This window comes from Hemibagrus wyckioides, linkage group LG29, assembly GCF_019097595.1.
Source record: "Hemibagrus wyckioides isolate EC202008001 linkage group LG29, SWU_Hwy_1.0, whole genome shotgun sequence".
Classification (NCBI taxonomy): domain Eukaryota; kingdom Metazoa; phylum Chordata; class Actinopteri; order Siluriformes; family Bagridae; genus Hemibagrus; species Hemibagrus wyckioides.
This window is the reverse complement of record NC_080738.1, coordinates 20,613,414-20,637,748: the sequence shown is the minus strand read 5'-3', so window position 1 is coordinate 20,637,748 and position 24,335 is coordinate 20,613,414. Positions and strand designations below refer to the sequence as shown.

At 41.8% G+C, this 24,335-nt stretch overlaps 1 protein-coding gene across 3 annotated transcripts in view; it reads left to right on the top strand.

Annotated features, from left to right (window-relative positions):
• Positions 1–2,141: 2,141 nt before the first annotated feature.
• LOC131349309 (calcium-activated chloride channel regulator 1-like) overlaps positions 2,142–24,335 on the top strand; it is a 53,191-nt gene continuing 30,997 nt past the window's right edge. The window contains exons 1-14 of one of the 3 annotated variants that reach the window (XM_058384901.1): positions 2,142–2,379; positions 8,622–8,759; positions 8,876–9,029; positions 9,187–9,301; positions 9,401–9,563; positions 9,661–9,888; positions 11,233–11,457; positions 11,609–11,789; positions 11,912–12,018; positions 12,091–12,300; positions 12,381–12,651; positions 12,764–12,928; positions 13,672–13,890; positions 15,906–17,872. In XM_058384901.1, coding sequence (XP_058240884.1) covers positions 2,239–2,379; positions 8,622–8,759; positions 8,876–9,029; positions 9,187–9,301; positions 9,401–9,563; positions 9,661–9,888; positions 11,233–11,457; positions 11,609–11,789; positions 11,912–12,018; positions 12,091–12,300; positions 12,381–12,651; positions 12,764–12,928; positions 13,672–13,890; positions 15,906–16,327 — 2,739 coding nt within the window. In that variant the 5' untranslated portion in view covers positions 2,142–2,238 and the 3' untranslated portion in view covers positions 16,328–17,872. Of the gene's footprint in view, positions 2,380–8,621; positions 8,760–8,875; positions 9,030–9,186; positions 9,302–9,400; positions 9,564–9,660; positions 9,889–11,232; positions 11,458–11,608; positions 11,790–11,911; positions 12,019–12,090; positions 12,301–12,380; positions 12,652–12,763; positions 12,929–13,671; positions 13,891–14,184; positions 14,409–15,905; positions 17,873–24,335 lie in introns of those variants that run through there. The other 2 variants (XM_058384902.1, XM_058384903.1) reach the window with 2 other exon arrangements.

Genomic DNA, 24,335 nt, shown 5'->3' with positions numbered 1-24,335 from the left:
ATTGTTAATTGATAATGTTAATATCTCTGTTGAATAAACCAAATTATAGAGACAGATCAGAACTCAGCTGAAGCTCACAGAAGGTTAAAAGGAGCGTGCCATATTTACAGCATTGAGGCAAATCACACCAAGACTCATTAAAAATGCTACAACTAATGAGCTGCGCTTGACCCATGCTACGATCAACTCCCTTCGACCATTTCACAGCGTTTAAATTCAACCTGTCGCTCAGGTGGATAATTATTTAGGCTAGATTTCTTCGGAAACCTAACCTTTCTATTCACACACACAACTAAACATTCACTTGACATGCCAACTACTGAAATCAATTTAATTTATTAGCTCCGTTTTAACGTATCGGACTTGATTAGTTAGAACAATCAAAATGTAAGTTGATCAAAATCAATTCAGACCACTTCATAATATCCTACTCTATGATCCCAAAGACATCAAGTCACATATCAGCCAGTATTGGGGTTTATAGTCTTGGATGTTTGGGGCTTTGGGTTGAGGGGATGGTAGTTACATTTACATTTCTGACATTTCGCCCTTATACAGAGAGACTTACAATTTATCTCGTTTTATACAACTGAAGGTTAAGGGCCTTGCTGCAGTGGCACCTTGGTGGAGCTCATCCTAAACCTACTCTAAACATTTTATGGCAATCCTAATCTATACCATAAGATTGATTATTATTTTAGATGACAAAAAAAAAAATGGATTAGAGCGGGTGTTCTTTTATTGTTCTTGCAAACATGGGGCGGTCTGAATGAAAGCCAGTCATGATCATAGCCAGTAGGGGTCACTATTTATTCACCACAATGATTCAGAGCTTGCTCTGTAATGACATCCCAAAATTCAGGGAATTACATAGTCTTTTTGGGAGTGATATCTGCAGGGTGTCAGCCCAGGAGACACCACAATAGACCTGGGGACACCTTAAGGACACATTAAGGACACCATAATAGACCTGGGGACACTTTAAGGACACCAAATTAGACCTTGGGACACCTTAACGACACCAAAATAGACCTGGGGACTCCTAAATGACATTTTAAGGACATAAAAATAGTCGGAAATGTTTACCTGGAAAGTGTACTTATGGTATCTTTAAAATAAATGCCACTTGGTTTGACAGTTGTTTGGTTTGCAATGCAGCTGTAACGCCAAGCTGGTGGTTATGTAAGTTAGGATCCATTAGCAGAGAGTTACTGACCAAGACAAAGGTCAAAAACCGGACAATCAAAACACTACAGAGCAAACAAAACCAAAATACGAGTCAGAAATCAGAAAAGATGAAAAACAGGCACGGGTCATACACAGTAAATATTCCATGGAAGATCAATACTAAAACACTGTAATCTTTAATGAAGCCACTTATAAGTGTCCAGATATTTTTTGTCTGATGTAAATGTTTTGCTTGAAAATCTTGTTTTGTGTTTTGTTTTTTTTTTGTTTTGTTTTTTTTAAATAAACACCAGTTGGTTTTCCATAATTAATACTAACTAACTATTTAACATTCAGAGAGGAGATTAAACAAACTGTAGACTGCACATCATTAACTGGAGCAATAAATATCAGTACAAATGATGTTTTCATGCTCCTCATGTCCATGTAGCTTCAATGCTGTTATTATGGAGCTGTATACTTAGATATGAAGTGTAAGGTGTGAGAGTGTGTGTTGGATTTACACATTTATCTGTAATTCTCCTTATATCCTCAACCCCATCACACATTCCTCAACTGTCTTATATTAATAGCTAATAGGAAAATATAATTGGGAAGACAATTAAAAACTAAAGCATTTCTTGCCACCCCACATGCTAAGGGTTAACAGTAAAATTATGATTTTAGCCATAAATGTAACTGAGCATAAAGAACATGTTTATTTGATAACATTTGTTCTGTCAAATCCTTTTAGAGCCAATTCCACATTCTATATATTAGCCCTGGATGTGGAGTCAAATATAAACTTCTGTACAAATAATCTTCACAAAATACATTTCATCTCATTTCCATCCAACTTCCTTCTTTCTGTACTTAGGTTGTAGGTTGATATGAAAAATATTACTTAAGAATGAAGATGAATCATTGTTCTGGTATGTTTTTTTTTAATGAAACACGTTTTAACACGTACCTAACGCCCTGCTTAAGATTTTTACGGAAGTTCACACCCTAGAAATCTGCACAGATTGGATTTCTTATCAAAAAGATAAAAGTTCAACAAACAGGATAAAGATGTTAGCAGTGGTTTTGCTGTTTCTCAGTGGACTGGGACCAGTTACAGCAATCAGACTGGATGGAAACGGCTACACTGATATTCTGACCGTCATCAGCCCCAGTGTGCCAGAGAACGATGACATTATAAACCAAATCAAGGTATTTATTTATTTGTGGGTTTATTACTTACTAACTTACTGTAAGATCTCCATGAACTGATATAAAGATTTCTGATGCTGTTCTGATGCATCTCCCTCCTACATGTCATTTAACATCATTAGAAAAGTCTGATTATTGTACAGACAGGAGTGGGAATGTGGTGTACCACCCTGCAGAGAAAATAATCCAGATTCACACCATCAGCTCAAAGCATGTTAAATATTCTCTGATATCTCTAAATGTCCTATTATATAAATGTCATATTATATCTTCCAGAATCACTGTGAATATGCAATTTAGAATGAAAAATGTTTGTGAATGTTGAAACTGTTGTTGGATCCAGTGACCAGTCCGATTTCTATTTGTGTTCCATTCACAACTGTACACTGTAGGATATGCAGTGAAATGCTTTCTTACTGCTTGTGTCATAAAAGTAGAATAATAATAGTTACAAATTTAAATCCAATAAAAATATTAAAACATAAAATTATAATTTACAATAAAATAATAATAAAAAACATTTAAAATAGCAATAGAATTACCTGTACTTACTGTTAACTAATATTGGGAAACTATAATGATGGGAAAACATTCAGCAATTCCACCTTGAATATTAATGACAGGAAAATGTATTTAACAGAACGAAAATCACACAAATGACTTGAATGCAGTAAAAACAGAATATCATGACTTTTGTTTGTGATATTGAACTGTAATATTAACCTGAATAATGAGGTACTGCATGGCTGTGGAATGACGGAGCACCAAATAATTAACAGTAGTGAAAATAAACGTGATTTGTTCTGATTTTACATTCAGTACTCTACGAGGAAACAGTTTTAAACCTTGTCTTGGATCTCTGCCTGTGTGGTGCCCGTGGTGGGGAGGAAGAATAAAGACTCAAATGTAAAAATTAAGTTCAATGTAGATAAAGATGAAAACCAACCTTGAATTTCCGACTACACCACTTGGGCACAGCCCAAGAAAATGAACTGAGCCCAACAAGGCTCACACAGATTCGTTTGTCACACAGGGTCAGAAGCAGTAGGGTTCCATACAAAAATATTTTATTTAAGTTGAGAAAATACAATGTAAGAAAATAAAACTTCATTCATTTACACCCAAACATCTAAAACTGCATCTCTTAATGACAGTTAGACAAGGACAGGCTCTTGTTCTCAAGTAAGATAGAACAATTCAATTTCTATTATTAATACACATACACCCAGTGCACTCACAACCACCTCCCAAGGAGCACGACACCCGTGTAGGAAGCACTGCACCAAGGAGGAGCCATGGTTCCTGCCAACACAAGAGATACAAATTAAAACAAAGAAAATCAACACAATTACAACTGGTGGATGACACTTGGTTGTCCACCCCAAAATAAACTAACAAGAAATAAACAAAACTAACGTTCAGTTAATAGCTGAAACCCACCATTCAGAAATGTACAATATACATATAAAAATAAAGAAATTAACTACAATATGGGATTTGTCTAAAGAGAGACAAAGCCCAAAAAAGGGAAAACACAAGCTTAAATACAACAGAGTATAACTAAAAAGAAAAATTATTAACTAATCTTAATAAAAATAACCAAACAAAAGGAAAATAAAATAATGTATAGCAGCAACACTAATGTCAGAAATAGAAGCTCATTAAAGAGAATGTTACAACTCAGCTACTGGTTATGAGGGTTTTGCACAAACAAGGAGTTAGCTTTTTAAAGCCAATGTGCCAATCCACATTTATTTAGCATCACGTTAAATTTGAGGATCAGACTCAATTCGCGTGTCAGTTAAGCAGCAGGACATGTACTAGAGCAGCATGTCGGCTAGACAATGATACCGTCCCATGCGACACACTTCCAAACAATCGGATGCTGGTATAAAACCCAATGCGGATGTAGAACGTGGAGCACCCAGGTATGTGAAACTCAACCTTTGCACCCCTGTTGTGCAATTCCAGGATATACACTAAAGGGACAGACAGCAGGCTCCTCTAACACAAGACAAAAGGAAGGTTGGGCAAAGTTTTCGGACACCCTATGCGCTACTCCTTGTGCAACCTGTGAAATCCCTGGTACCACTACTATCAAGTCAACATCATCCACATCCTGTTCCTTTTCAAGATTTTCACAAACCTCTATTGATTCTGTGGGCCTAGGACCAGACAAAACCTCCTTCTGGACGCAAACCTTCAAGAGTGAGTGATGGACCTGCCGGAATTTCCTCAAGTCTGTAACAGGTGCGATAGCATAAACCACACCTCCATCACCAGGAGGCTGAACCACCTGGTATACTACCAAACTCCATAGATCTTGGATCTTTTGTCGACCTCTCAATGCACAATCCCGTAAATAAACCAATTGGCCTAGGGCTAAGGGATGGTCATGAACATGCTGATCATGCTGCCTCTTACGAAGATCTGCAGCAGCTAGCAAATGCTCCCGGGCCCCATCAAAGGCAGTTTGCAATCGCCTGCGATGTTCCAAGACCCAGTCATGTACATTACCTACAGTTGATTCCGGAACTCTCCCCCCTGGCAAACGGGGTTCTTGGCCAAACATCAGAAAATATGGGGATTCCCCTGTTACCTGATGTGGAGTAGTGTCATTACAAAATAAAACCTGTGATAGACAAGAAGCCCAATCCCACTTTCTTGAGGGAGGCAACTTTTGCAATAGATTGTACAAGGTGCGATTAAAACACTCACACTGGCCATTACCTGCCGGATGATAAGGTGTAGTATGGGACTTCTTCACATGATACAAATCACAAAGCTGATAAGTAAGAGCGGATTCAAAGTTACGGCCCTGGTCAGAATGTACACGACCAGGAATTCCAAACTTATAAAACCACTCCTCTACCAAGACCTGAGCTACTGTTTCAGCTCGCTGATCGCGTGTATGGACAGCTATTGCAAATTTACTAAAAACATCAGTCATAACGAGCATGTTTTCTTGTCCTGAGCGAGAAGGCTCTAGGACAGTAAAATCAATGGCAACAATCTCATTTGGTCTTGAAGCTAGCAGAAGACCCATAAAACCTTCTGCTGCTGGTATGTTATCTTTGGCTAGCTGGCAATGCTCACATTGTTGGTACCACCGAACTATGTCAGATGACATTGTTGGCCAATAACATCGCTGTCGAATTAACTTGCCAGTTCATTCAGCACCTTGATGTCCATGCTGTTGATGAAGCAGATTAAACACGTCTTCTTTCAACATTTCAGGCAATATTAACTGATAGTGCCTTTCACCTCCATCAGGACGGGAAAGCTTTTGATATAGAACACCCTCCTGATCTACAAACCCTTCCCACTGTTGGAGCAGGTTAAGTACGGGTCGGGCAAGTTTTCGTCGCTCTTCAGGCCCTGGGCGGTGACCTTGTTTCCAAAAGTTCAACACCACCCCAACGACAGGGTCTGCCTCCTGCATAGAGTGCAAAGCAGAATTAGAGTAGCCTGGCAACACACTTACCGACATCACAGCTGCCTGCAACCCTTGACCCTTCCCCACTGCCTGTTGCAGTACTTCTGGGACATGGGTACCTACAGCTAAGCCACAGACCTCACTCAGCACAACCGGGCCCTGATGAGAAAGAGCATCTGCATTACCATTTCTCTTACCTGGCTTATACTTTATCTTGAAATTAAAGGCAGCCAGCTCCGCAGCCCAAAGCTGTTCTGTTGCTCCAAGTTTTGCTGTAACTAAATGGCTGAGAAGATCAGTGTACACAATGCATTTATGGCCCAAGAGGTATTTCTCTGAATTTTTCAACCATGGCCCACTTAAGTGCTAAAAACTCTATCTTCATAGAGCTATAGTTAGCCATGTTTCATTCAGTTGGCCTAAGACTACGACTTGCATTTGCTGTAGGTCTTACCTTCCCTTTGAATTCTTGGGACAAAACTGCCCCCAATCCTCCCTGGCTAGCATCTACCTCCAAGATAAAATCTTTGGCAAAATCTGCATAAGCAAGGACTGGTGCAGAGGTCAGCTTCTTTTTCAATGCCTCAAACACTTCTTGACATCGCTCTGTCCATAGACTGGCCAAACTCTGCCCTCTCCGTTTCCCTTGCCTAGGCCCCACCTGATTGTGGCAGGAAAGGTCATTACTCTCCTTAAGTTTTAGCCAATCGGAAGATGCCCTGGAGGGTATACAAACTGAGAGGGTATGTGGCTTCGTATGCGTCATCATTGGTGGACCGTGACGTCATCGACGTCCTGTTGTTGCGGTGCTAGGAATCACTGGTGGACACAAGAGATGTTTTGTAGGGTGCTTGTATGTTCAGGCGACGGGTTGCCTTTTGTCTTGTGTTAGAGGAGCCTGCTGTCTGTCCCTTTAGTGTATATCCTGGAATTGCACAACAGGGGTGCAAAGGTTGAGTTTCACATACCTGGGTGCTCCACGTTCTACATCCGCATTGGGTTTTATACCAGCGTCCGATTGTTTGGAAGTGTGTCGCATGGGACGGTATCATTGTCTAGCCGACATGCTGCTCTAGTACATGTCCTGCTGCTTAACTGACACGCGAATTGAGTCTGATCCTCAAATTTAACGTGATGCTAAATAAATGTGGATTGGCACATTGGCTTTAAAAAGCTAACTCCTTGTTTGTGCAAAACCCTCATAACCAGTAGCTGAGTTGTAACATTCTCTTTAATGAGCTTCTATTTCTGACATTAGTGTTGCCGCTATACATTATTTTATTTTCCTTTTGTTTGGTTATTTTTATTAAGATTAGTTAATAATTTTTCTTTTTAGTTATACTCTGTTGTATTTAAGCTTGTGTTTTCCCTTTTTTGGGCTTTGTCTCTCTTTAGACAAATCCCATATTGTAGTTAATTTCTTTATTTTTATATGTATATTGTACATTTCTGAATGGTGGGTTTCAGCTATTAACTGAACGTTAGTTTTGTTTATTTCTTGTTAGTTTATTTTGGGGTGGACAACCAAGTGTCATCCACCAGTTGTAATTGTGTTGATTTTCTTTGTTTTAATTTGTATCTCTTGTGTTGGCAGGAACCATGGCTCCTCCTTGGTGCAGTGCTTCCTACACGGGTGTCGTGCTCCTTGGGAGGTGGTTGTGAGTGCACTGGGTGTATGTGTATTAATAATAGAAATTGAATTGTTCTATCTTACTTGAGAACAAGAGCCTGTCCTTGTCTAACTGTCATTAAGAGATGCAGTTTTAGATGTTTGGGTGTAAATGAATGAAGTTTTATTTTCTTACATTGTATTTTCTCAACTTAAATAAAATATTTTTGTATGGAACCCTACTGCTTCTGACCCTGTGTGACAAACGAATCTGTGTGAGCCTTGTTGGGCTCAGTTCATTTTCTTGGGCTGTGCCCAAGTGGTGTAGTCGGAAATTCAAGGTTGGTTTTCATCTTTATCTACATTGAACTTAATTTTTACATTTGAGTCTTTATTCTTCCTCCCCACCACAGGCACCACACCTGCAAACAGCATGATGTATTATGGGGCAGTGGAAGCGGTCAGTAGTCAGTGTGCCTATAGATTTAATCCTCTGCTGATTCGGTGTAATGTCAGGCTAAATCAAGGTGTTGATAAGACAGATGGCATAAGGAAATGGACAGAAGCTAAAAGAGTGTAGCACTAGCACTTCTCCACTGGTCCCACCATCTCTCAGGGTAAGAGGTAGGTCTACATCTAGACTCTTCTCTGTTCTGGCACTGAGGCGGTGGAATGAACTTCCCTAGCTGTCCATACAGCTGAGTCACTGACCGTCTTCAAACGTAATTTTTACCATCATATTTTTCAAAGTGAAGAATAATTCTGGAGTAGAATGCTGTAAACAGCAGCTTCTGAAATACTCAGACCAACCCATCTGACACCAACAACCACGCCACAGTTAAAGTCTCAGACATCAGACTTTATTCTTGATTCTGGCGTTTGATGTGAACAGTAACTGAAGCTCCTGATCTTACTGCATGATTGTATACATTGTGCTGCTGCCACATGATTGGCTGATTAGATAATTGCATGAATGAGCAGGTGTACCTAATAAAGTGGAAGGTGAGTGTATATCTACAAACGTTTTGCTTGAGCCAGGTTGAGAAATGCTCCAGGTATCTTCTAGGGCTGGGTGGAATAGTGTACCTGAGAAACAGTGTGGCTACATGTGCAGTGAAATGCTCAGTAAAGTCTGATTACTTACATTAAATTACACACATACTGTACATAAACATCCCACTCCTTCTGTCTTCACAGGGCATGATCATCAGTGGATCAGAATATCTGTTTGAAGCTTTAGACCACAAGCTGTACTTCAAGGAGGTGAAGATATTAGTACCACCAAACTGGACTACAGGAAAGTACGAGCGAGCAACAACAGAAACCTTCGACAAGGTACGACTTTCATTCAGTGCTGAGGATCATTTATGGACACGGCTCTTATTTATTCCACAAACTCTGTGTGTTATTAATATAGTATCTACAAAATATTCTATACGTTTTGTTTTTAGGGCAGAATAAGAATTGATGATGCAAATTCTGCATTTGGTGATGCACCATACACTCACCAAGTCACAGGCTGTGGAACTGAGGCTGAATACATTCATTTCACCCCAAAGTATCTGTTAGACAAAAATCTGTGCAAAATTGTATATGGACATAAAGGTGAGAACTACCCTGTGTTTACCACACACACACACACACACACACACACACTAAAAACAGTGATCAAGGGGCAAGAGGTCGTCAGCTCATAGAAATGTATTATTTCTAACTTCCTCTGTAGCAACTAAATATAATATTCTACCTGTTTTACTTTCAGGAAGAGTTTTTGTTCATGAATGGGCTCACCTCAGATGGGGAGTATTTGATGAATATAATAATAAAGAGGCATTTTACCTGTCTGCTGGTCAGAATGAATCATTTGAATCAACAAGGTCCTATTTTCACCTCTCTATAACAGAACAAATACTATTAAACATAAATATATAATACAGCAGGAGTTGTCAGTAATGTGTTAATGGGTTTTTTTTCAGGTGTAGTGATAAGATTTCAGGAAAGACATTAGAAGTTATTAATAACACAACTCAACCTTGCCGGACTGATGAAACTGGCCTTCCCACATCCAGCTGTAAATTCTATCCAGAAATAAACCAAAATACAAATGTCTCAATAATGTACTCGCCCAGCATGAGTTCAGTGAGTATGGCTACTGTTCAACATAGTTTCCAAACCATTTTTTAATTAAAACATGTTTTGCTTGATACCTTTGTCATACACACTGACTATTTTGTAGGTAAAAGCATTTTGTAACGAAGAGGAACATAACGCTGAAGCCCCCAATGAACAGAACTCAAAGTGTAAAAAAGCAACACGTACAGTGATCTTTCAGGAATCTGTAGACAAAGATGCTCTTCGCAATCTAAAGCCTCTTCCATCTCCACCGCCAGCTCCAACATTCAGAGTCCTACAGAGGGGGCGTCGGGCCGTCTGCCTCGTGCTTGATGTCTCAGGAAGCATGACGGTATATTAATTCACATAAAATAACCCAACAAAGCAAACTGCTGGCTACAACCAGTGGAAGGTAGCAGATTTTTGTCATTATTTAAAATGAACGGGTTACTGAAACTACTTTAAAGCTGCAGTGGGTGAAACAGACACTCAGGAGACTGAGACAGGGAGAAAGTACTCTTTTATTTCAGGATTCATGATGAAAAGAGTAGTGAGAGAACTGAGAGTGAACTGGAGGGGAGGTGTGCTGTCATCGTGGGCTTCTAGGTGATGGCAGAACTCTGGAAGCTCTGTGAGGTGCACCATGACCTCTGGAAGAGAGAAGGAAGCATGAGTCTATATTTCCAGGAGAACTTGGTCACCTCTGTGTGTGTGTTTCTGTGTGTGTGTGTGTGTGTGTGTGTGTGTACCCTTTTATACTCTATGCCTGCAGCCACATGCTTCCTGTCTGTCTATAACCCCATGCTGTCTTTTCAGCACTTGGGCAGCAGTCATGTGACAAGCGTGTCTTGGCTGCATGTGGGTGGCATCTCCTTCCCACAAAAAATGAGGCAAACACTAAAACAAATCTTATGACAGTAGCTGATCATAATGTGTTAGATTTCATTAATCACTTTAACCTTGTTGGGGGCAAAATGGATCTGAAGTCGAGTCACATGACAGCAATCCACCCTGCATGGGACAATTCACACACATTCACACCTAAGGCCAATCAAAAGCTCAGTTTCTTGGGGACCCAAAGTGTTGAAAAAAGGACCGGTGCAAATACAATAGATAGAATTATGAGGAAGGAGGATTATCTAGAAATACTAAAGCAATCTCTCAAAACCTGGTCAGACAATGATCCTACACAAAACCTCTAAGTTGTAATAAAATGTATTTATGGGAAAAAGAAAGTACACCCTCCTTCAGCACTATGTTTTTTTTTTGTTTTTTTTATCAGGGCCTAAATAATAATTTTATGGTTCTCATGAACTTCTATAAACCTTAAAAAATGTACAATGTAGTCATTGTTTCCAAAAATGAACCTGGTCTGAACTTGGGTCTTCTCTAAGTCATCTGAATGGCTACATGGGGAAAAATTGACTGTAATGGAATAGAAGGGTCAAAGTCCAGAGCTGAAATCCACTGAGATGGTGTGATCGTAAGAGAGCTATGCATAAACCAATGCTCTCAACATTTGGAAGTTTAGCTAAGCATTCATCTGATACAGTAACAACTTACTTCAAGTAAAAGTTTTTTTTAGCATTTTCCCATAGAAATTTACACCTAACAAATAAAATGAAAACCATCAGTGCATTCCAGAATGCTCAAAAATGATCTGTTTATAGAAAATAAATGTTTTTTCCCTTTAAAGGGTTCAAGAATAGTACAACAACGACAATCTGCATCAGTTTTTATAAACCAGTGGATACAAGAACAACATTTTGTGGCTCTTGTGACGTTTAGCACCAATGCTAAAGTACTCAGCACACTGACTTTAATAGATGGACAAGCCACAAGAGACAGACTAAAAAATATGTTGCCAACAACTGCAAATGGAGAAACATATATCTGTAAAGGACTCAGAGAAGCCTTAAAGGTGAGAGACTCGTGTGAAGACTCCTCCTACACTCTTTGACTAAATTCCACCTTCACAGTATTAAATGCTGAAACTTCTCTTTGGTCTAGAATTAAGAATGATCTGAAAGATAATCAGTCTGCAGTGTTTAATGCCAGTATTTTTATTTCAGGTTCTTCAAAATGATGACGATCAAACAACTGGAGATGAAATAATATTTCTCACAGATGGGGAAGCAACTGATAATGTTCAAGAGTGTTTACAGGAAGCTGTTCAAAGTGGTGCAATCATTCACACCATATCATTTGGCCCAAATGCAGACAGTGTACTGACGACCATGGCAGATCAAACAGGTGAGATTTCACATGTGTAATATTACATAATGTCACAGAGTTGGTTGTTTCAGCTCTACAGTGGATTGGTGAACACTTCAGCAGTGTTGCTTTGGATTTTGATTATTGTTCATATACTGCAGGGGGAAAGTTTTTTGTAGTGCCAGATTCTGAATATTCCCACAAGCTTGTGGATGTCTTTTCCTCAATGACAATGTTTGATGGAAATCCCATGACACAGCCCATTCAGGTTAGTGATACACTCCCAGTATCTCAGTATCAGTCAGTCTATTTATTCATCAAATAACTTGTTTCTTAACAGCTTGAAAGCACTGGAAAGGAAGTTGCAGGTTGGTTCAACGGAACAGTTACCATTGACAGGACTGTAGGAAACCAAACCACCTTTACAGTCACTTATGAAACTAGCGCACCCACTGTGTACTTACAGTCCCCTAATGGTTCGGTTTACGACCAGAGAATCACCTCCAACATTGCCAACACCATTACTCTTACAATTCCAGGAACTGCAGAGGTAAACATTGTTTACTGTAATGTTGAATAAAGACAATAAAAAACAAAAGAATGCACACCGTTTCATTACCTTTCTTGCAGACAGGTGATTGGAAGTACATGTTCTTCAGTGAAGGCACAGCTGCCCAGGCAATTAGTTTAATAGCAATTAGTCAAGCAGCTCATGAAGATGTTTATCCAGTCACAGTTACAATTCGAACGATCCAGCAGACCAGTGACGGCACCAAACCTTTGGTCGTGTTGGCTGAGGTCACTCAGAATTATAACCCTGTGCTGGGGACCAGCGTTTGGGCAACACTTGAGTCAGATAAAGGACAATCAGTCAGACTGCAGCTATATGATAACGGAGCAGGTAACACTGGTAACATGTTGACTTGCATTAAATCCTACTTTGTGTGGAAATGATTCATAACATTTGCTAAATAGCACCCTTTCCATGTTTTGTTTTTTTTGTTTTTTTACAGGATCTGATTATTTTAAAGGGGATGGCACCTATTGCAGATATTTAACTAAATTATTACAAGGAAAATACAGTCTAAAAGTGAGAGCAGAACAAAACCAGACAGAAGTCCAGCTTCCTCCCTACAGACACAGTGGTGCTCTCTACATCCCTGGATATATTGATGATGGTAAGCACTGCCTACTATTATCACTCAGTCAGAACTGACCAGTTGACCAGTCAAGAATTCCTGCAGCTCATTAAGACCACACAAAGGTGCTGCACATGTTAGGACTTTCACTTTACTCTTTAAGAAAACATGATGGATGAGACCTGTAGCATGAGGTCTTAGAAAACTATTATGCATACACAGAGAAACACATTGAGCGAAAGACAAATGAGCAAGCCCAAGTCAAGTGTTTAAGGTCCATGGTGTGTTTCCAGTGATCAGTCTATAGAAAAAGTCTATAGAAATTTATTTCTGGAAAACAAAAGAGACTAGTTACATTTCTGTCATCTGTCCCTTCGTGTCATCTGTAAGTTGAATGTGTAATTTGTCTGCTTGCATCTAGTTTGTTCTCCAAAGGTGTTGTTAAAAATGTAATTACCCAAAAAGTAATAGACCTTGTTTGTGTTTATTAGACACATGACTGTAACCCCAGGATTTATAGACTGAGGCACTGATGCAAATGTTGTCAAGAGTTTTATTTAAGGAACAGCCAGACAAAACTTGAATCACCCTCAGAAACAGGAAACAGGCAGAGTTCAGGCAAATCGTGAATGGTTATCAGAGAGAGCTAACACGGAACAGAACAATATCCAGTTTGATCCCACAGGTTTATCTATATTTGACCAAAAAAGAACTAAATAAACAATCAACTAAATAAAGAATTAAAAATACAGCAATAACTGGTATCTGCATCCTCTTTGCAGGAGAAGTGAAATTAAACCCTCCTGAGCCACCTGTAAACCTGCAGCCAGTTGATGTGGGCAGCTTCACCAGAACAGTAACTGGGCAGAGTTTTGTAGTGAAAAATGATATTTCTATAAACTTCCCTCCGAATAAGATCACAGATCTGATTGCAAAACTACAGGAGGACACCGTGCTCCTTAGCTGGACGGCTCCTGGTGGTGATTATGATCTGGGAAGAGGTGAGTCAAGCTTACACAGAATCTTTACTATCCAACACATTTGACACTATTTCAATGTCTGTGACAAGTTTGAAGTAGTCATACAATTAAACTGATTTGTTATTGGTGAAAAAAGGTTTCTTCAGATTTTCAGATGTGGTGTATTTATTAAAAGTTATGTGAGAAATTAATCTCACATACTGTTTGCTGTTATACATAAAGTATATATAATACCATACAAATAATCATATCTATCTATCTATCTATCTATCTATCTATCTATCTATCTATCTATCTACACTATATTGCCAAAAGTATTCGCTCACCCATCCAAATAATCAGAATCAGGTGTTCCAATCACTTCCATGGCCACAGGTGTATAAAATCAAGCACCTAGGCATGCAGACTGTTTTTACAAACATTTGTGAAAGAATGGGTCGCTCTCAGGAGCTCAGTGAATTCCAGCGTGGAACTGTGATAGGATGCCACCTGTGCAACAAATCCAGTCGTGAAATTTCCTCGCTCCTAAATATTCCACAGTCAACTGTCAGCTGTATTATAAGAACGTGGAAGTGTTTGGGAACGACAGCAACTCAGCCACGAAGTGGTAGGCCACGTAAACTGACGGAGCGGGGTCAGCGGATGCTGAGGCGCATAGTGCGAAGAGGTCGCCAACTTTCTGCAGAGTCAATCGCTACAGACCTCCAAACTTCATGTGGCCTTCAGATGAGCTCAAGAACAGTGCGCAGAGAGCTTCATGGAATGGGTTTCCATGGCCGAGCAGCTGCATCCAAGCCATACATCACCAAGTGCAATGCAAAGCGTCGGATGCAGTGGTGTAAAGCACGCCGCCACTGGACTCTAGAGCAGTGGAGACGCGTTCTCTGGAGTGACGAATCGCGCTTCTCCATCTGGCAATCTGATGGACGAGTCTGGGTTTGGCGGTTGCCAGGAGAACGGTACTTGTCTGACTGCATTGTGCCAAGTGTAAAGTTTGGTGGAGGGGGGATTATGGTGTGGGGTTGTTTTTCAGGAGCTGGGCTTGGCCCCTTAGTTCCAGTGAAAGGAACTCTGAATGCTTCAGCATACCAAGACATTTTGGACAATTCCATGCTCCCAACTTTGTGGGAACAGTTTGGAGCTGGCCCCTTCCTCTTCCAACATGACTGTGCACCAGTGACCAAAGCAAGGTCCATAAAGACATGGATGACAGAGTCTGGTGTGGAGGAACTTGACTGGCCTGCACAGAGTCCTGACCTCAACCCGATAGAACACCTTTGGGATGAATTAGAGCGGAGACTGAGAGCCAGGCCTTCTCGTCCAACATCAGTGTGTGACCTCACAAATGCGCTTCTGGAAGAATGGTCAAAAATTCCCATAAACACACTCCAAAACCTTGTGGACAGCCTTCCCAGAAGAGTTGAAGCTGTTATAGCTGCAAAGGGTGGACCGACGTCATACTGAACCCTATGGATTAGGAATGGGATGTCACTTAAGTTCATATGAGAGTCAAGGCAGGTGAGAGAATACTTTTGGCAATATACTGTATATATATATATATATATATATATATATATATATACTGTATGTCACAACCCACACAGAGCCAGAACACCAGGGGGAGCCGTCGCCCGAATATTGACTGCCATGAACTCATTTCCGGTTCTCTAGAGCTTTTAAGCAGCGTGCTCCCTCTGTCCCACGTGAAGTATCGTTTCCTCGTGTATGATCCTTGTCTGTCTTGCTTCTTGATTACGAGTTTGGTTTTGTGTTTCGGTTACAGTGTGTTTGCGTTCCGGTTTTTGACTCTTTTGCTGTCCCATATCGATACCGTCTTTGCCTGTCGATTTTGTGAATAAAGATCTGCGAATGGATTCTACTACGTGAGCCTCGCGTGCTTCATTACAATATACATATATACAGTATATTCCCTTGTCCACCCTTATTGTACATATGAGAGATTTGGTCCATAGCCTCAGAGAATTTACTCAGTATGAATAAGAATCTCTGACACTGTAAATGCTTTTTCCTTTAAGCCGAATCTTATGAAATCAGGTGGAGTGAAGATTTTAAGACGCTCCAAAACAGCTTCAGCAGCGCTAATCTGGTCAACACTTCTGGACTCGTGCCTCAAGAGTTCGGCTCGGATGAGAAACACACTTTCCAGCCCACTATTACACTTCAACATGGCACCACACTGTTCATTGCTATTCAGTCAGAGGACCAACAGGCTGCAAAGTCTGAGGTATCCAACATTGCTCAAGTAACCAAGTATGTCCCAACTTCTAGACCCCCACCCACCTCAGATCCAGGCCTGAACCTGACTGCTATCCTCATTTCACTCGGTGTACTGATCATCATGGTGTGTCTTATAGCTGTGGTCATTAGATGGGCACTAAAGCGGAGAAGATATATTATTAACAGAACAAGAACGTATGGAATGTCATTAGTGTCATAAACAGCAATACAAGCCTAAAGAATTAGAATGCATTGCTCAAATCTGATTTGTTTTTTCCACATTTTTCCACATGTTCTGGGACTAGTATGAGAAGATTACTTTTCCCTGATATATGATTGCCTTTATATTGTGATAAATACCAATAATAAAAACATAAAAATCTAATTATTTTAACTGATCCAGTACAAGTGAGCCGAACGTCGAAATTAAAAATATATATATATTTTTTGATGATCTGTGTCAACACATCAGATTCAGGACACATTTAACTGCAGTATGAACAGTGTGTGCAAATAAGTATGTTAAAGATGTGTAGAAAAATCATCATATGTCCATGTAATGCTTTTAGATCTGTAGTGAAACTGCTTCATTTACTTATCAAAGGAATCACTTTACTGCTGCAAATTTCTTACTTATCTAATGATAGAGTTGCTCTGGGGAACTACAATATCAACCTTTCAGCTCTGTTTCTGTTTTGAGATGCTGTGTCGGAGAGAATTATATACCTTGAACTGGCCTAAAAGCAATATACTTAGCTTTAATTTAGCAATATTCTGCCTAAAAGTAGTATCTACCTATCAAAATTATTTAGCTATTATTTTAAAAGCTGGCTTGCTTTATTATTAGTGTGCTAGTATAATATTCACACTGAGACTGGACATAGAAAAAGAGAAAACATTAGAAGTTACAGCTGAGTGAGGTGCATATCTTGTCTACTACGTAATCTTAAATAAAGCTTTGCAGGCACTAAGAAAAAAAGGCAATGAAAGGCTTAAAGGCTCAGGGCCCAAGATATGCACTAAGGCAAGGGGAAAACAGTGGGTGTGGAGCCAGGTTACTGTGATATGACAGTGGTGGGCTGTTAGGGCAGTGTGATCTAGTCTATGGTCACAACAGCATTGGAACGCCAGCGATGAAGCGGGGAGGATATGAGACAGCATAATTGCAAGGCTTACTTAAACATAGCAGCGTGTCTAACCATCTAACCTGGATCAAGCAGATAAGGAAATGTCAAAATAATGTAGAAGAAGAGATCAGGGTATTTAAACATTGTTGTGGAAGGCAGCAAGCGAGGCCAAGATGATCTGTGGGGAGCAGTGTGTGCGGTCGAAACGACCCGTATGTAAAATATAAAATGTGAAATATTCAAAATATTTTGAAAATATGCAAATTAGAGACAAGGAGGCGCCATGGGGCACCTGGGGTATAAGTAGAGGGGAATTTCTCGTGTTTTTTCAGACCAGCTGCTCTCTTCAGAAATGCATGTGATTGACTGCATGTCTGAATAAAGAAACCTACTTCTTCTCATCTGCTGCGTGAGATCTCCGTTATTTTGGCTAGGTATTTGATAGTTAATTGAGCTCATTGGGTAAGATTATGGACACAATAGAAACTGACCCAATCTAAAATTCCACCCTGTGATATGTCCACTCGGAGGGGGCTCTGAGTTCCGACAGCTGTTTGGCTGTTTTGGTTTCATGCTCTACATTGCTTAATTGATCATATCTCATGTATTTGTGGTGCAAACATCCACATGCTCACAAATCAGTGTATTTTACACTAAACAATTTTTAATAAAATTTATCAAATCAATCAGTATAATAAAATAATCTTAAGTAGCCAAACACAATCTATTCATTCTGTTTCATCCATTGTTTAATAAAAGAATTGTTTCCAAATTAAATGGTAACATTTTTCTTTTACTGAAAACCTATAATCACCATGTCTCTTTTTTTGCAATCCCAGATGAAACTTAGCACTCGATGTTCTGTCACTTTGAAAAAGCTGCAGATTTGTTTGTCATGTAGATTTTTCAAAATAAAGACACATGAGGGAATGAGGCAGACTCACATTAACAGATAAAACAGCAGAACTCGAGAACTCATGTTTCAGAACAGAACTGGGACTGACCACTAGGCTACGGTGGGCAACAGACAGCACACTGCACAGAGCTACATAATCCAGTACGATTCCACCCATTCTTACAGCTGGGGTACCTTGCACAATCCCTCTGCGGACTGGACAATACAACTGTCACTCAACTCGGCTAAAACAACCCGGAAGCGGAACTTGTCCACAAATAACAATATCACTGACCAAGTCCTGACAAGTTGTAAACACTAAATATGCACTGGACGCCAGCATCAATGACCGGATTACAATGGTTCCGTCTAAATAAATCAATAAATTCAGAAATAAATCCTGAAAAATCGTAACTTTAAGCTGGTCTATAAGCCGTTATAAAACTGAGCAGCGTAACACTTACTTACCCCTCGCCTGTGGGTGTGAGTAAAATAGAAAAAATCAATTCTCTACACTAGCTAAAGAAAGGCACATACAGCTCCTTTCGAACCAAAAGCCCCAGAACTCGATGGACACTCCTACTCATTACACAGGAGATGGCCTTTTTAATTTTAAAACTTTATTTGTTATATTTCAGGTGTTTCTTATGCCAAGTTCACACTGCACAATTTTAGCCCTGATTTTCAGTCGCTGACAGGTTTTGCGAAATCGCAGACAAATGCCAGAAATCCGAGGCAAATCAGAGCTCGTTCATGCGAGCGAAAATAACGCTGTGTGAATTACCAAAGACATGATCAGAGAGAATGATGCGTCGCCAATGCCTGTGAAATATTTGGCATGCTAATAATTTGGACCTTTAGGTGACTCAAAACCGTGCAGTGTGAAGTTCTGACTGAAAAATAGTGATAGTAGTGGTGGATAATAGATAATGGTGCAGTGTGAACACAGAGACTGAATGCTAACACAGATAGCGGTGCAGTGTGAACACAGAGACTGAATGCTAACACAGAGACTGAATGCTAACACAGATAGCGGTGCAGTGTGAACACAGAGACTGAATGCTAACACAGATAGCGGTGCGGTGTGAACACAGAGACTGAATGCTAACACAGATAGCGGTGCGGTGTGAACACAGAGACTGAATGCTAACACAGATAGCGGTGCGGTGTGAACACAGAGACTGAATGCTAACACAGATAGCGGTGCAGTGTGAACACAGAGACTGAATGCTAACACAGAGACTGAATGCTAACACAGATAGCGGTGCGGTGTGAACACAGAGACTGAATGCTAACACAGATAGCGGTGCGGTGTGAACACAGAGACTGAATGCTAACACAGATAGCGGTGCGGTGTGAACACAGAGACTGAATGCTAACACAGATAGCGGTGCGGTGTGAACACAGAGACTGAATGCTAACACAGATAGCGGTGCAGTGTGAACACAGAGACTGAATGCTAACACAGAGACTGAATGCTAACACAGATAGCGGTGCGGTGTGAACACAGAGACTGAATGCTAACACAGATAGCGGTGCAGTGTGAACACAGAGACTGAATGCTAACACAGAGACTGAATGCTAACACAGATAGCGGTGCGGTGTGAACACAGAGACTGAATGCTAACACAGATAGCGGTGCAGTGTGAACACAGAGACTGAATGCTAACACAGAGACTGAATGCTAACACAGATAGCGGTGCGGTGTGAACACAGAGACTGAATGCTAACACAGATAGCGGTGCGGTGTGAACACAGAGACTGAATGCTAACACAGATAGCGGTGCGGTGTGAACACAGAGACTGAATGCTAACACAGATAGCGGTGCGGTGTGAACACAGAGACTGAATGCTAACACAGATAGCGGTGCAGTGTGAACACAGAGACTGAATGCTAACACAGAGACTGAATGCTAACACAGATAGCGGTGCGGTGTGAACACAGAGACTGAATGCTAACACAGATAGCGGTGCGGTGTGAACACAGAGACTGAATGCTAACACAGACAGCGGTGCGGTGTGAACACAGAGACTGAATGCTAACACAGATAGCGGTGCAGTGTGAACACAGAGACTGAATGCTAACACAGAGACTGAATGCTAACACAGATAGCGGTGCGGTGTGAACACAGAGACTGAATGCTAACACAGATAGCGGTGCGGTGTGAACACAGAGACTGAATGCTAACACAGATAGCGGTGCGGTGTGAACACAGAGACTGAATGCTAACACAGATAGTGGTGCGGTGTGAACACAGAGACTGAATGCTAACACAGATAGCGGTGCGGTGTGAACACAGAGACTGAATGCTAACACAGATAGCGGTGCAGTGTGAACACAGAGACTGAATGCTAACACAGAGACTGAATGCTAACACAGATAGCGGTGCGGTGTGAACACAGAGACTGAATGCTAACACAGATAGCGGTGCGGTGTGAACACAGAGACTGAATGCTAACACAGATAGCGGTGCGGTGTGAACACAGAGACTGAATGCTAACACAGATAGCGGTGCAGTGTGAACACAGAGACTGAATGCTAACACAGAGACTGAATGCTAACACAGATAGCGGTGCGGTGTGAACACAGAGACTGAATGCTAACACAGATAGCGGTGCGGTGTGAACACAGAGACTGAATGCTAACACAGATAGCGGTGCGGTGTGAACACAGAGACTGAATGCTAACACAGATAGCGGTGCGGTGTGAACACAGAGACTGAATGCTAACACAGATAGCGGTGCGGTGTGAACACAGAGACTGAATGCTAACACAGATAGCGGTGCGGTGTGAACACAGAGACTGAATGCTAACACAGATAGCGGTGCGGTGTGAACACAGAGAATGAATGCTAACACAGAGACTGAATGCTAACACAGATAGCGGTGCGGTGTGAACACAGAGACTGAATGCTAACACAGATAGTGGTGCGGTGTGAACACAGAGACTGAATGCTAACACAGATAGTGGTGCGGTGTGAACACAGAGACAGAATGCTAACACAGATAGTGGTGCGGTGTGAACACAGAGACTGAATGCTAACACAGATAGCGGTGCAGTGTGAACACAGAGACTGAATGCTAACACAGAGACTGAATGCTAACACAGATAGCGGTGCGGTGTGAACACAGAGACTGAATGCTAACACAGATAGTGGTGCGGTGTGAACACAGAGACTGAATGCTAACACAGATAGCGGTGCGGTGTGAACACAGAGACTGAATGCTAACACAGATAGCGGTGCGGTGTGAACACAGAGACTGAATGCTAACACAGATAGTGGTGCGGTGTGAACACAGAGACTGAATGCTAACACAGATAGCGGTGCAGTGTGAACACAGAGACTGAATGCTAACACAGAGACTGAATGCTAACACAGATAGCGGTGCGGTGTGAACACAGAGACTGAATGCTAACACAGAGACTGAATGCTAACACAGATAGCGGTGCAGTGTGAACACAGAGACTGAATGCTAACACAGATAGTGGTGCGGTGTGAACACAGAGACTGAATGCTAACACAGATAGCGGTGCGGTGTGAACACAGAGACTGAATGCTAACACAGATAGCGGTGCGGTGTGAACACAGAGACTGAATGCTAACACAGATAGCGGTGCGGTGTGAACACAGAGACTGAATGCTAACACAGATAGCGGTGCGGTGTGAACACAGAGACTGAATGCTAACACAGATAGCGGTGCGGTGTGAACACAGAGACTGAATGCTAACACAGATAGCGGTGCGGTGTGAACACAGAGACTGAATGCTAACACAGATAGCGGTGCGGTGTGAACACAGAGACTGAATGCTAACACAGATAGCGGTGCGGTGTGAACACAGAGACTGAATGCTAACACAGATAGCGGTGCGGTGTGAACACAGAGACTGAATGCTAACACAGATAGCGGTGCGGTGTGAACACAGAGACTGAATGCTAACACAGATAGCGGTGCGGTGTGAACACAGAGACTGAATGCTAACACAGATAGCGGTGCGGTGTGAACACAGAGACTGAATGCTAACACAGATAGCGGTGCGGTGTGAACACAGAGACTGAATGCTAACACAGATAGCGGTGCGGTGTGAACACAGAGACTGAATGCTAACACAGATAGCGGTGCGGTGTGAACACAGAGACTGAATGCTAACACAGATAGCGGTGCGGTGTGAACACAGAGACTGAATGCTAACACAGATAGCGGTGCGGTGTGAACACAGAGACTGAATGCTAACACAGATAGCGGTGCGGTGTGAACACAGAGACTGAATGCTAACACAGATAGCGGTGCGGTGTGAACACAGAGACTGAATGCTAACACAGATAGCGGTGCGGTGTGAACACAGAGACTGAATGCTAACACAGATAGCGGTGCGGTGTGAACACAGAGACTGAATGCTAACACAGAGACTGAATGCTAACACAGATAGCGGTGCAGTGTGAACACAGAGACTGAATGCTAACACAGATAGTGGTGCGGTGTGAACACAGAGACTGAATGCTAACACAGATAGCGGTGCGGTGTGAACACAGAGACTGAATGCTAACACAGATAGCGGTGCAGTGTGAACACAGAGACTGAATGCTAACACAGATAGCGGTGCGGTGTGAACACAGAGACTGAATGCTAACACAGATAGCGGTGCGGTGTGAACACAGAGACTGAATGCTAACACAGATAGCGGTGCGGTGTGAACACAGAGACTGAATGCTAACACAGATAGCGGTGCGGTGTGAACACAGAGACTGAATGCTAACACAGATAGCGGTGCGGTGTGAACACAGAGACTGAATGCTAACACAGATAGCGGTGCGGTGTGAACACAGAGACTGAATGCTAACACAGATAGCGGTGCGGTGTGAACACAGAGACTGAATGCTAACACAGATAGCGGTGCGGTGTGAACACAGAGACTGAATGCTAACACAGATAGCGGTGCGGTGTGAACACAGAGACTGAATGCTAACACAGATAGCGGTGCAGTGTGAACACAGAGACTGAATGCTAACACAGATAGCGGTGCGGTGTGAACACAGAGACTGAGTGTGAACACAGAGACTGAATGCTAACACAGATAGCGGTGCGGTGTGAACACAGAGACTGAATGCTAACACAGAGACTGAATGCTAACACAGATAGCGGTGCGGTGTGAACACAGAGACTGAATGCTAACACAGATAGCGGTGCAGTGTGAACACAGAGACTGAATGCTAACACAGATAGTGGTGCGGTGTGAACACAGAGACTGAATGCTAACACAGATAGCGGTGCAGTGTGAACACAGAGACTGAATGCTAACACAGAGACTGAATGCTAACACAGATAGCGGTGCGGTGTGAACACAGAGACTGAATGCTAACACAGAGACTGAATGCTAACACAGATAGCGGTGCGGTGTGAACACAGAGACTGAATGCTAACACAGATAGCGGTGCAGTGTGAACACAGAGACTGAATGCTAACACAGATAGTGGTGCGGTGTGAACACAGAGACTGAATGCTAACACAGAGACTGAATGCTAACACAGATAGCGGTGCGGTGTGAACACAGAGACTGAATGCTAACACAGATAGCGGTGCAGTGTGAACACAGAGACTGAATGCTAACACAGATAGCGGTGCAGTGTGAACACAGAGACTGAATGCTAACACAGATAGCGGTGCAGTGTGAACACAGAGACTGAATGCTAACACAGAGACTGAATGCTAACACAGATAGCGGTGCGGTGTGAACACAGAGACTGAATGCTAACACAGATAGCGGTGCGGTGTGAACACAGAGACTGAATGCTAACACAGATAGCGGTGCGGTGTGAACACAGAGACTGAATGCTAACACAGAGACTGAATGCTAACACAGATAGCGGTGCAGTGTGAACACAGAGACTGAATGCTAACACAGATAGCGGTGCGGTGTGAACACAGAGACTGAATGCTAACACAGATAGCGGTGCGGTGTGAACACAGAGACTGAATGCTAACACAGATAGCGGTGCGGTGTGAACACAGAGACTGAATGCTAACACAGAGACTGAATGCTAACACAGATAGCGGTGCAGTGTGAACACAGAGACTGAATGCTAACACAGATAGCGGTGCGGTGTGAACACAGAGACTGAATGCTAACACAGATAGCGGTGCGGTGTGAACACAGAGACTGAATGCTAACACAGAGACTGAATGCTAACACAGATAGCGGTGCAGT